Consider the following 14,870-nt stretch of genomic DNA (forward strand, 5'->3'; position numbering starts at 1 on the left):
GGAGAGGTTGTGAAGTATCACGGAGAGATCTCAATATATTTTCTTTAACGGATAAATAATGCACTTGACATATGATATCTCTAGGGGCATCAGGGTTTAATCCCCTTGGGCGCAGAGACCTATGGGCTCTGTCAAGCAGTAGTTGATTGTCACTTGATTCTCCTATAATGAGGTTAAAGAGTTCAGATAATAATGCTGTGAGATCCTCACCTGGCGTTTCAGGCACACCTCTTACCCGAAGGTTGTTTCTTCGGCTACGATTGTCCAGGTCATCAATGTGCCTTTGGGTATATGCAAAATGGATTAGGTGAGAGTCCACTGGGGACGTGATGTTCAGTATCTGTGCCTGTAACACATCTTTTTCCTCTTCCAGGTCAAAGACCCTGAGGGAGAGTTGTTGGACGTCGAAACCCATGGCTTCCATCTTGGAGAGAAAAGTGGCATCAAGTTTCCCCATCATTTTCTGGAGGTCGGACTTGGACGGTAAGAGAGTTTTTTTAAGAGATCTCTAATGTCCGGTTCTGTGGTAGATTCTGATGTTCTATGTGAGCATTCCGAGATTGCCGGGCTACCAGGCCTCAGTTCAGGGTTTGAGTCAGGGTCCGCCGCGTATTGTGTTGCGGCTGTGGCCTCCACCTCGCGTTCGGAATTTTCTTTAAAATAACAGGCGAGGGAGCTCGATTTCACTGTTGGGGTCTTCCCTGCATGTCCCTGTGACAGGTGATGTTTTTTAGGGTTACCCATGATGAGTGTAGTTCTCCGATTGCTTTGGATTAGGACCCAGGTCTTCGGGAGCAATTCAATGTGCATCCATTAAGCTCTGCGGCTAGCCACGCCCCCTCCCTAATATTGTTACTTTAAGTATACATCAGGGTATATACAATTATATGGATAAAATAAATGTTATTCTGAAATATTTACACAGTCTCTAAAACAACTGTGTGCTGGCATGACACCCCAGTTATAATAATCATACAAACGTACAAATGCTATAGCAATAGCAATCATATTTATATATGACTAAACAGTGATGCTCTGAGTACCATGAACTCTAATAGCATGGCATCAATGATACATTACTAAAGAGAGTGCAAAGTTGTTTTAATAAAAAAATATACTCATGCATGTATGGATTAAAGGGGGGTGGCCATTTCCCAGAATATCTAGTATTATGTTTATTTCTCTCTTCTATTTAGCAAATCTTTTTTTGTATGGTCTGAAAAATAAAATTAAATGTAGAAAACTACATATATTCTGAAACGGTCTGCCTCCATTTTGGCTCCCTCTCTATCATAGCTATAAATGTTAACATTTTCTGCCATTGAACCAAGAAGTGAAACTGAAACAATCATGGTTATGTATTAAAGTAAGAATTCAAACCGATTTCAAAGTAAATTGAGCTGAAAGCATAGCCGACTTAGAGAATTGGTTCTGTTTGGCTATGTGGACAAGAACTTCATTTAGAATTTTCACTTCAGCAAATAGCCCTGAATGTTTATTTTCTCATTTACATTGTGTGCCATGGCTGTGCTTGGTCTGAACTGAATTGTGATGGTACTTGCTAAATCTTTAATATACATATGAAAAGAAATCAGAGAATCACATGAAAAAGGTTGACACAAGTTACAAGTGAACATCAATGTTTTATTTAAAGGTAAACGTGATGACACTGCACTGCCCTCTGCTGGTTGACCAGAAATGTGTTGATTTGCATAATATCGGAATGCAAATGCAGCCAAATATGAGCATATATCTGTTTATTTACGCTTTTTTTCCAAATGTTACAAAGTTGTATATGTATTATATATTTGGTGTTAATATGGTTGCTTGTTCTTAAATACAATGCATGCCATATACACCACTCACACAACTTGTTTAACCCCTTAAGGACCAAACTTCTGGAATAAAAGGGAATCATGACGTGTCAGACATGTCATGTGTCCTTAAGGGGTTAAGCATAAATTGCAAAAACCTAGTCCTTTTTTCAATATAAAGCATTTAACAGGTTTTTCCCTTGATAAGGTGTTTGGTCTCAATTAACTGTGTCTCAGTACCTTTAGGTGCGATGAGTTTAGCCCCAAGCACCTTTGTAAAGGTGGCATCTAGAAAGAGGGAACCATACCCATATGGTAGGAGGCATGGGCAAAAAGACCAATATCTTTCCACAGACACAAACTTCACTTTAGATGGATAGGAATCAAAGGATACGCCTACATTTACAACAAGGGAATTTACCAGCAGATCAGGGACAATGCTTATATCCAAGCGTCTAAAACCTTCCCTATTAATCCATACTTCCCATGTGCCCCTCTTTAACAACACCAAACGGAATAGAACATCCACTGAAAGGGTGTGTTTGTGTATGTTACAGAGATCAACCTGCTTGTAGCAGTGCCTGATCAGTGCGGCCATGCCAGACACGTCTCTTAAAATGCCGATTCAGTCCGTCTCTTATACTACCTCATCTCCGTCTGGCTTTACGTTTCACACCGGAGTCCTTTTATAGCTTCACTTCATCTAGTCACATTAGTATTGCAAACAGGCTTGCATCATCGCATTGATGATGTGAATGCACGTTTTGATGTCACATGGCCAGAACTGGCCAATCACTTACTTCCTAGGGCTATTTTAACTAATTTCTGTCCCCTGTTGTAGTTTACAGTTACTGGGTATCCGAGAGTGTGTTTATCTTGTATTATTTATTAGCTTTTATATTAAATAATATTATTTATATTATATTATTTGACTGGTTGGAGGTGGTGCTTTGCACAATGCATGTCACGATTCGGGAACCTAACACGCTAACAGGTCACAGAAAGAAAAGGTTGCTATACCGGTCCTTAGAATGGCCGGGTTAAGCACACTAAGAATAGTCAGGAGACAAGCCAAGTAAAGGGAGCCAGAAAACAGGAGAACGAGAAACAAGCTGAGGTCAAAGGAAGACGGGAAAAGCGGAATAACAAGCCAAATAATCGGTAACCAGAGAGAGACGCACGAACAGACTGCAATACAGGTATCACAAGACCACAACAGGGCACTGAGAGACAGGAAAGGTAAGTATATATATCCTAAGGTTAATTCTGATTGGATAACTTCCAATCAGAATTAACAATCACCTGGCGTTCGCATAAATGTGCGGGCTCCCAGCGTGCAGCGTTATACATGCTGCCGCTGGGAGGCGAGGAGGAGGACGCGAGCAACGCCTGGAGCAGAGAGGACGCCTCCCGCTGACAGGTAGGGAAAGGGGAGACCGCGGGCGGCGAGGGACAGAGGGTGAGTGCTGCAAGTGGATTGCAGCCTCCCCTTACAGCAGCCCGCGGTGCCCTGACAATGCAGGCTCAGGTGGCTGCTGAAGCAGTGTTAGAGAGAGGCTTAGTCCTAAAGAGCTATACAAAAAGGAAATCCTCTCTCTAACACAAACCATTCTATCCCTTTGTCTACTCTACTATTTCTCTTTTCCCAAAATTCAGATTATATGCAGTGTATGAGTATGTATATGAGCAAGGTATACTAGTATGTTTTTAATTGAAAAAAAAAATACTTACTAAATCTTTGCTTTCTTCCTTATAGAGCTGTTATAACAGTGAGTGATTTTAAAGACAAGCAGCACAATTTATTTGGAATTAAACATGACCAACAAACCTCTTTAAATGACTTTTTCATTTCCACCAGTGGGTGCCAATGAGTAATAGGTTTACGTGGATATGCCAGCATCTCATTCCAGTGATCTCTTCCCAGTCCTTCAGTACTGTTACCTACTCTGCATACACCAATAATCTCATTGTGTCCAACCCTAGAGATACATTGCATGCAACAAAACAGATTATTATTCATTTAAATGAAAAAAAAACAAAAAACAGCATATGCTTTATGTGAATCTGATGTAGGCACAATGTTAATTACTTTAATAAAATATGTACACCAAGCCAATGTGTTAATCTTTTAAATTCCCAAAATCTACTTTTTTGGAGGTTTTACCTAGTAAAATAAGATAGAACACCAAGACATTCAGAGTAAAATGTAACCCAAGTTTTAAGCTTGTTCTGTGCTTCCTTATTCACCAAACATATTGAATGTTATAACACCTTGTATAGATGATATATTTGATGAATACTGGAGGATTTAAACACATACCTGAGCCATGGTTGTATGCATATTTGAACCATAGGCATATGATCTATTAAAATATCAATGTTGGCACAGTTTAACTTTATATATACAGTCCCTATTTCCTTCCCACACAGCCTACTGTCCCTACCCCTCCACACACAAACACATGCAAGCTATGCCACAAATATCCCTATCTATACACACTCAACCTCACAAATAGCCGACACTGAATGCATTCCCATAGAAATGAAGCAATGGAGCTCCCTTTTAAACATGCAGCACCACAAGTAACATCCCCACAAACACTCAATACCACAAGCATCATGCCCACAGACATGCAACATCACAAGCAGCATCCCTACAAACACACAATACTACAAACACACCAAAGGCAGCCCACAGACTGCACCCCTTGTCCTCTGGTGTCCCATTTATGGGGGCCTACAGAGATAATAGCCAATACGTGCGACAGCGGCTGGATTGAACAAACATTGACGGTAGAGCTCTGCTCTTTTGCCAACTTTTGTCAGCCTTGGATTAACCATAAGACAAAGTACCCCCTGTGTCTTATGGTATATTTGGATAAAATGGTATCAATGGTATGGTATATTTTAATGCAATTCCAACACAGTCAGCATCAGTATTTCATAAAGATTTTATCTTTATAAAAACTGAAAAGAAACAGATCTGATTTAAAAAAAAAGTGGCTAGATTGACACAAAGAAACACAACTTAAAAGAATATCTCTTTTGAGTTATTTAGAAAACAAATAGTGTTAATGTCCATCTGGCCAGGTGAAACCCAAGTGAGTTATGTTCAGTGTGCATGGAAGCTTGAAGCTTCTAGTGTGAACCTACCGTCTTTATGTAAGTTACATACAATTTATTTTTTTTTCTTTTAACTCCAACTGGTTGGATGCACATTTTGTATTTTTTTAATGTGGTCCTTGTCAAAAATAATTCTCAGGAAATGTAAAAATGTAATTAATATAATATGATGTGGTATTGGTGATAGGTTCTAAAATGCTAACAACCCTGTCCAGTTTTGATCTACAATTCGTCTCTGATCTGTTCCAAAAATAAAGTATTCTGGATATTCTGGATATCAGATAGGATAATGGGTGGGCTGAGATGTGTAAAAATACTTTTGTGGGGCTATCAACTGCCAGTCAGCAGTAGCTAAATGTAGGATCAATGATTTAGTAGAAAATAAAGACAAATTAAATTGGAAGTTAAAGTGGAACTCAATCATCGTATGCATGAGTAAGTCTTTTTTAGCATGTTAGATATTAAAGTTCAGCTAAGGTTACTTTCTGCAGATCTATACAGCTTATGTTCGATCTATGATTCTAATTGGAATATCACTGGCTCAGATTTCAGTAAGGAAGCAGTAGTAATAACATTTTTTTTTCAAAGCAAAAGGCAAACTTCATCAGGCTTACAAAGCCAGCAAAATACAATTTAATTATATTAATTAAATAAATCTTGATATGATACACAATTATCTAAATTAATCCAGAATGGACTAGTTTTCAATGTGATTAAAATATAAGTATGATTAAAAATATTTTAGTTAAACTACATTTATAAAAAAGCTCTTAGTGAAGAAATATGTCTGTTTGAATGAAAATAATATTTAAATCACTATGACATCTATGCAAAAGAAATGCTATCAATAACCAGATATGTAACGTATCTAAAAAATGTTTTTTAAAGAACTTATTTGTTTTAAACCAATTAATCAATCAAGGAGATCTTGGTTATAGTTTGCAAATCCAGTTACTAATGTTTTATACATTTTAAAATTAAGTAAATAATATGATGTAAATTAAAAGGCGATGGGATACAGACATTTTATATATATTCCAGTAATGGTTAAACTGTGAGAGAGGTGTAGTGAAGGGGGGCAGCCCCCACTGGTCAGATTATGTGCCCTGCCAGTGTCACAGACAAACGGTTTCTGATGCCAATGTAATGGCCATTGGACAAATGCCTGGTAGGCTGCTATGGGGGCCTAGGGAGCTTTTTTCCCTCTCCCTGACACAAAGTATGCAAGTGGGAGTGGGAAATAAACTTTATTTGTACATTGCCGGTCCTGTCCCCTTCTACATTACAGCATCTGTCCTCCTCTGCAATACAGCTCCTATCCCCTGTAAACTACAGCTCTTATAGCCCTCTATACTACAGTTCAATCCTCCCATACTACAGTCAATCTCCCCCCAGACTACAGCCCCTACCCCATCTCTACACTACAGTTCATACTCCCTTTACACTACTGTAGCGGAATGGGCTTTGCAACAACACATAGAAACATAGAAACAGAGAATGTGATGGCAGATAAGAACCATTCGTCCCATCTAGTCTGCCCAATTTTCTAAATACTTTCATTAGTCCCTGGCCTTATCTTATAGTGTACTAAGGACTGTCCATACCCTTTTTGTTGCTTTATTTTCCTGAGATTGTAACTGTTCATTACTTGTGGAAATAAGTAACAAACGTTTATTTTGGATCATTCGTCTGGTTGTTAGGTAAAAAACCCTGTTTCAGCTATTCTCACCATCGGGTTCGACAAACGAACATAGTACCGAACAACCAGGCCACCCATGAGAGAAGCGTAGCTCCAATTGACCCCCCTAACCTGATTCACAGTCTCTCAATTGAAAACACATGAACCAACTGGGTGATCCCCTTGGTTGCCGCCGTTTGTTATACGAACACGTGGCAGCAGCCATCTTAGAATACGAATTACACCAGCGGTGTTTGGTCATCGAGTGTCTGGAACCCAAATCGGACACTCCACCGCACGAGCACTGCAGAGACTTCCATCCTAGTGTAATTTCGTCTAAACTCAGGGGAACAGAGCACCATTCGGTAAAACGAATCACACGAACGAGAGGAGTTGAACAAACCAAGGCACGAACCATGGTTTTATGCATTTTCATGTATTTCAGACGCACGAACGGAGACCGACCGCACAGCCCAAACACATGGAACTATTTTCGGCTTACACCTCATGTGCGGTCAGTGAAACTAAGACCCCCATAAAATTGTCAAACCCCTGAACCGATCTGGGTGATTTTTCATTATGTTGCTCCCGCAGCTTAGGGGTATCAGGGGATGTCTGAATTGAGGGAGTATATGTTTTTGGGGTACTTCTAGAAATTTATAAAAAAATTTATTTTTCTGTTTGGAGATAATTGAGTTGATACAGTAATTAACTCAATTATCTCCCTAGCAGAGGATAAGGATTGTGTGAACTATATGGGAGTGACTTATTACTTGACTCTGTACATATTGGTTGTTTTCTGTTTTTATCGGTGCCCAACAAGGTCCACTTGGGTGGTAACCTTTTGGGCACAACCTGCATAAAAGGCAAGCCTGGCCATTAAAAGTTCCGTTCTGCTACTAATACTGAGTGCCGTCCAGTTATTGGGAAGGGTGATGGGATATTTGTGGATTATCTTATGCTTATGTCTGCTTTCTTGAATTATCCTGTTTGTTCCTGAGTAGCTGTTGGAGTAACCAGCGGAGAAGAAGCCCTGTTACCACAAACTCCTTGCTACAACTACTGCCCCTGTCCCCCTTTACACTACAGTTCCTGTTCCTCTCTACACTACAGTTCCTATACCCGCTATACTACAACTCCATCTTCCCAAGCTACAGCCCCTACTCCACGCTACAGCTCCGATACATCAACACTACAGTCTTTATGCCCTACAGATACACACTATAGCTCCTATTCCGACTCACACTGTACATCTCCTATTTCCTCCCCACACATATTAAAACCCCCAGACATGCAACACCACAAGCAGCATCCCTACAAACACGCAATACTACAAACACACCAAAGACAGCCCACAGACTGTCCATCTTGTCCGCTCTTGTCCCATTTATGGGGGCCTACAGAGATAATAGTCAATACTTAAGACTGCTGCTGGGATTGAACAAACATTGATGGTAGAGCTATGGTCTTTTTCCAACTTTTGTCAGCCTTAGATTTACCATAAGACAAAGTACCCCCTGTGTCTTATGGTATATTTGGATGAAATGGTATCTATGGTATGGTATATTTCAATGAAATTCCAACACAGTCAGCATCAGTCAGTATTCTATCTTTATAAAAACTGAAAAGAAACATATCTGATTTAAACAAAAGTGGCTAGATTGACAGAAAAAAACTTGCTGATATTATATATTTCAAGAATATCTCTTGAGTTATTTAGAAGAAAAATAGTGTTAATGTCCATCTGGCCAGGAGAGAACCAAGTGAGTTATGTTTAGTGTGCATGGAAGCTTGAAGTTTCTAGTGTAAACCTACCGATCATAGTCCATAATTGAAATAAGGAGGCTGACTTGATCCATGCTCTCTGGGGGGATATCAAAAATAATGGCTTCATTGTATGTTGGGTTCAATGTATTCTTCTTAATGGTAGTTTTTTTCTTTTTCAATCTGCGCCCATCACAGAGAAGTGATACTTTGACATATGGATCTATTAAGAAAAGGACATGTGCACATGAGTTTAAAAGTTTACATAACATACTAAATGTAATTAAGAATATTTTGCTCTTAAGATGGTCTTAGATGAGTTAATTTACAATGTTTATGAATTTTAAATTTGTGACAATGTACAAATCATTTACAAAAGAGAAAAGCTAACTCAGACGCTAAGCAGAACAAAGATATTGCTTACTGGGTCATATGAGCTTATTTATCCAAATTGAGTAAAATAACTTCAGTAGAATTGACCCTTATTTGTAACTACCAAATTGAAAAGATGACCCGCTGAGTTTTTTTTTTTACCAGAGCATTTTACCTGTAGCCTCCTATTCTCTGTGATCTATTCCTAGCTTGCATTTATGTTGCGCTTCAAATTATCAATAAAAAGAGTAAACATTTATATATATGTTATCCTAGCTTGGATTTATTCTGAAAAATCATTCTGCTCTAGAACACAATACTTTAAATATGTTAATCTGCAAGTACACAAAGAAACTTTACCTACGTTGCCATTTCAGTATCGACTAAATAATCTAAGAAGCACTGGGGAGTTTGTTAGCCTTTATTGGTAACAATCGATTGTGTTGTTTGCAATGTTTTACATAAATACACTATCTACCTGTGTTGCTGGATACTCTAAGTGAAATCTACTGTCATATATGTGTATTTATATGTATGTGTGTATATATATATATATATATATATATATATATATATATATATATATATATATATATGTATACACATAAAAGTATCAAGGAAGGTACACTCACAGGACTTTGTAAACAAATCTTGAAGTATATATATATATATATATATTCTGATATATCAGGGCGTGAACTCCACAAGACCTCTGAAGACATTAGCAACAGATCCTTTAAGTTGCGAGGTTGTGCTATTATGTATCAGATTTGAAGTACCAGTTCACCCCACAGATGTTCAATTTGATTGAGATCTGGAGAATATGGAGGCTTGAACTCTTTGTCATGTTCATCAAACCTTTCCTGTATATAATCCTGATGAAAGAGGCCACTGCCATCAGGGAACACTATTGCCATGAAGCGGTGTACATGCTCTACAACAATGTCTTGGTAGGGAGTATATGTTAAAGTAACATCCACATGAAGGTCATGACCTAATGTTTCATTGCCCAGAGCATAACATTGACACCACATGCCTGCCTTTTTCCCATAGTGCATTATGCTGCCATCTATTCCCCAGATAAATTATGCACACACACACCTGGCCATCCATCTGATCTAAAATAAAATTTGATTCATCAGACCAGGCAATCTTCTTCCGTTCAGGGCCGGTGCAAGGATTCTTGCCGCCCTAGGCAAGAATAAATTTTGACGCCCTCCTTATGAACGCAGCTACATTCCCTCAAAGGCTTATTCACTAAACTCTGAATTACACTAAAGATACATTTAGGGAAAGAGGCACACTGAGTAGAACTTGTTATCCTGGCACTATAGCTTCCCCCTCCATCAAGCGCATCTCCCCTCGTGGTGCAGCAGGGGTTAAAACACATTCTGTCACTTACCTGGGTCCAGCAGTCTTTTGTGCTGGCTTGGTTCCGCCTTCGCTCCTCATTGGCCACGCTTGCAGTGGTATTTCTGTGACTGGACGTCCCCGTGCATAGCCACTAGAAGAGTTAACCCTGAATGGTAATTATTGAAGTTTCTTAAAAATTGCAATACTTACCTTTGCAGTGTCACTTACACAATCTCACTAATACACACTCTCACTGGCATACACACTTACACATTCTAACTAACTTACACATTCTCACTTACCTACACAGTGCCACTTGCACACGCTCACTAACACACACAGTGTCACCTACATACTCTCACTTATACACACTCTCACTGGCATACACATTGTCAGTTACACACTCTAACACCACTCAGTGTCACTTGCACACTCTCCCTAACACATACTCACTAACAGTGTCACTTGCACATTCTCACTAACACACACACACACAGAGTCACTTGCACACTCTCCCTAACACACACACACACACACACACATAGAGTCACTTGCACACTCTCCTTAACACACACACAGTCACTTGCACACTCCTTAACACACACACACAGTCACTTGCACACTCTCCTTAACACACACACACACAGAGTCACTTGCACACTCTCCTTAACACACACACACAAACAGAGTCACTTGCACACTCTCCCTAACACACACACAGTCACTTGCACACACTAACACACAATGTCACTTACACACTCATTAACACACATACTGTCACTCAAACACAAACTTTACATAAAGTCACACTTTATTTACACACACAAAAAAAACAATTTACACACTCCCCCCATTTACAAACATGCACACAATAAGAAATCCACCTTAACCATGCCATACCTGGGTACTGTGAAGAGAAGAGGTCCAGGCTGCAGGATCCAGGATGCTGCTCTTTCTCCTGGGGGAGCAGGAGAGCCGTGCACTGTGAGCACAGCCTGCTTCCTGCTCCCTTCACTGTGCTTCCGGTGTTCACAGGCTCCCCCTGCCTCCAGGAAGCACAGTGCTCTGCTCGGGGGATGGGGTTACCGCAAACCCCACTGCCCGAGAAGGTAATCGGCTGCAGAGGGAGCCCAGCAGCTGAATGGTTGCGCTGGGGGGTGGCTAAGGAGCCGCTCACCCAGCACAGCATTCCCAGACAGCTACCTCTCGGTTTGCGCCCCCTAGAGGCCGGCGCCCCAGGCGAATGCCTTATTCGCCTTAATGGTAGCGCCGGCCCTGCTTCCGTTGCTCCATGGTCCAGTTCTGCTTTTTGCTATATGCTTATAAGGTTTGACAAGAGGACATATTGAAAAGGGCAAATGTATATGTCTAGACTTTAAATACCCTCATCCAAGATGGCCAAGGCAGCTTTTACATCCTAAGGAAGCTGGCGAGACCGGCGAAACGCGTAGACGTCACTAAGGGGGCAGAGACTGCAGCAGCTCGGAGAACACGCTGTCATCAGACTTTGAAGCAAATCTTCCACTTCTATATTACTCCACGAAGCCAGAGTCTCCAGCTACCTCATCTGAACAAGCCGGGCAGTTAGTAGCGGTGTATGCTGTACCTAACACACCACTCTTTCCTGTAAGAGTCAGTCTTTCTAGTGTACAGCGTTTTTTAACCTTGTAAATACCTTTGTTATTGTAATAAATCATTTGTGAGAGTTTTTTGAGCTCATCCATCTGGTCTATATATTTACTTATCCCCCCCCCTCCCCCTCTTATCCCCCCCCCTCTTATCCCCCCCCTCCCCCTCTTATCCCCCCCCTCCCCCCTCTTATCCCCCCCTCCCCCCTCTTATCCCCCCCCTCTTATCCCCCCCCCTCCCCCCTCTTATCCCCCTCTTATCCCCCTCCCCCCTCCCCATTTGGGTATATATTGTGGGAATATTATTAGTACAGAAATTTCGTTTCAACCTACACTATTATATGTTTTTTGTATTTATTTATGTATGTGCTGAATATAACATCTGGAAGTCATCCACTGAAAATTAAGTATTAACTTCAACTCTCACAAAATTGATATTTAGGGTCTGTCACCTAAATAGTCACTTCTCTTGACATACTGCTCCCCTCTTATTTACTATTTTACTAAGAAGACACACAGAATTCAAAGTGGAGTTGTGATAGAGGGGTTAAAGCGACATGAGTGCAGATAAGACTGATCAGTCAAAACATTAAAGCCACTTTCATCTGCTCTTTCATAAAGTATATTTTAACAGCATGAAAGTTCATTTTTTTAAACAAAGTAGAGAGACCTTTTGCTTCACTGTGATAGCAATTACATAAATTAATACATAAGGTTAGCAGTTTAATTCAGGGAGAGGAGACTATGTGTCAGATCTCTAATAAAGTAATGGCTGTTAATGGATGACAAGTAGTATGCATAATTAATAGGTGTGTAGTCTGCCAGGAGGCATGGTGTGTTTATCAACCACTTTGTGCCCAATTATAGTTCATTATCCTATTAGTGATATTTACTCAGAAAAAAACGACATTCACTTCTTGAAAAGGTTGTTTTTAAATCTAAAAGTAAAGCATGGTTCTGCCCTCAATGTATTGAAAGGTATGATATATCTAATTATAATTATAGTATACTCACGATGAAAAGATGTGAAAAACTCTATTATTTTTTATAGGATTCACAACAAGGAGAGAACATTTTATTATTCTGAAATCCTAATTAAAAAAAATACAGTCCATCAAATAATGCTATTATTTTTGTGTCATACAAATCTCTGTTATAATTGTCTAATGACATTCATTCAGAAGGTTTTTTTTTTATATGATTAAGTAAGAAAGCTTGATGCGTATATCCCAATTTGTGTAAAATGTATATGTAATTGGAGTATCTTTAATTGTTAATAAAATATCAATAGTTGATATCTTGCATGTGGTACAGGAGAAAGCTTCCATTTGATGTAAATCTGAATACGATAAGATTTTAATTAGAGGTTTTAAAAAGCACATCTAACAGAAATGAATGCTATAGGCCCCATAACCACATCAGCTTATTAAAGTGTATGGTACCAGGATATCAACTCTGTGCAAATACATTTTGAAATTTTAGTAATCTATAGTTCTGCCTAGAAGTTCTGTCAATCAGAGAGCTGAACAAAACACTTTCAATCTCAAACATAGCATGGAGATTTTAAGTACGAAAATTGTTGTTTACTGGAATGAGAATTGCCTTGAATTCAAAGTGAATCTAAGCTGAATTTCAAAATTTAGGCCAAAGTATCTAAATTATTAAAGTTCACCAAGCCCATTGTGCTTTAATTTGGCTGTTTTACGTTAAATTTTAAATTCACTTTGTATTCATTTTCACATCCCTGCAATTCTCTTAAGTGACTAGCCCTAAAAGAATGCCCCTGTGATGACTAGTGCTGAATACGCCATGATGCCTAGAGAACCCTGACATTCCATTTATCTGTTAGAATTTTCTGTTAGCACTCAAATAACTGGTCATGTTTAATCCGTTATTACCAAATTAATTTTGACAAAAAAATTGCATTACTTTTATTAGAATCATGAACTCAGTGACATGAACAAAAAGTAGGATAAAGCATAATTTGTTTTTCTATACAGAAATAGTGGGATCTGTAAAATGTTTTAGAAATGATATGGTATCCTTTGATCTGTAGTTCTTGCAGTAGATTAGTGGTTTTCACGCTGTGTAATATGGCACCCCGTTGTTCCTCAAGACACATGAAAGTTTACCATGAACATTTTGACTTCAGGTCTGTAATAGGCTAAAGGCAGACCATAATGTATTTTTTGTAATAAGTTTCAGTACTTAATTTGTCATTTCTATCTGACAAATACAGCAAAGTCAAGGTGGATAGAATTATGTATCTAGTAATGCTTCAAATAAATGTGACAGTAATAATTTGCTGATTACAATAAAATTAGGTGTGCCTTTGAAAAATCATTTCTCATTAAAAATTGTTAATTCCCCCCCTCCCCCCCCCCCCCCACAAAAAAAATGGAATTACTGCTACAGAGTATGGTATGAGGAAGGGGGATTCCATTTCAGACTCAGCAGAGGTGTAGGGGGACAAAATGGTACCCTGCAGAAAAACACATTGCTTTCATTGGTAAAAAAAAAAAAAAAACAGAACTGAAGCAAAGTCGAAAAAAGTGAGTCTCTCTGGCCTCACTTTAATTTTGAACACATTTGCACTTTTATACACATTGTTTGAGACCGAATCGCCAGCTTTTACAATGCAATGCTCTTCATAGATGAGCCCAAGTTTCAGCCATAGAGAATCATTGAATACAATGAGTCTCTATGGCTGTGCGCATGCTCACGTGCTATGAGAACTGGGAAGTAAGATTTCTGTCTCTTTTACCCAGAGGGCTCGGAGGCGTGCCATGCTTCTAAGCCCTCTAATTAGTTAACTAGAGAGATTTAGGGAGTTGGTGAGAGGGACAGCACTGCAGGCACTATAATGACTTTATTATTATGAAGTTGTCAAAGTGCCTACAGTATCTCTTTAAGACTTACAATGTCAATGGTATGTAAAGAATTTGGGCTACGTCATCATGTAGAAGTTTTTAATTTATTGGGTATTATATTGCATTTTCTATACAGCTCGGATGAGGCACCAGTTATGTGTCGCAGTCTTGTTTAATGTTTAAGTTGACTATTTCTGAATTAAGTGAGGAAACATTAAATATCTAAAGTTAATAAAAGTTTTGTTGTTTTTTTTTTGTAACTTTTCCT

At 39.1% G+C, this 14,870-nt stretch overlaps 1 protein-coding gene across 1 annotated transcript in view; it reads right to left on the reverse strand.

The window, feature by feature from the left end:
• The window catches only part of SYT6 (synaptotagmin 6), a 420,157-nt gene that overhangs the window by 15,919 nt on the left and 389,368 nt on the right, over positions 1-14,870 (reverse strand). The window contains exons 5-6 of the mRNA XM_063450305.1: positions 8,431-8,602; positions 3,643-3,793 (exon numbers count right to left, since the gene is read on the reverse strand). Coding sequence (XP_063306375.1) covers positions 3,643-3,793; positions 8,431-8,602 — 323 coding nt within the window. The remainder of the gene's footprint in view (positions 1-3,642; positions 3,794-8,430; positions 8,603-14,870) is intronic.

The sequence above is a fragment of the Pelobates fuscus genome, chromosome 1, assembly GCF_036172605.1.
Source record: "Pelobates fuscus isolate aPelFus1 chromosome 1, aPelFus1.pri, whole genome shotgun sequence".
Classification (NCBI taxonomy): Eukaryota; Metazoa; Chordata; class Amphibia; order Anura; family Pelobatidae; genus Pelobates; species Pelobates fuscus.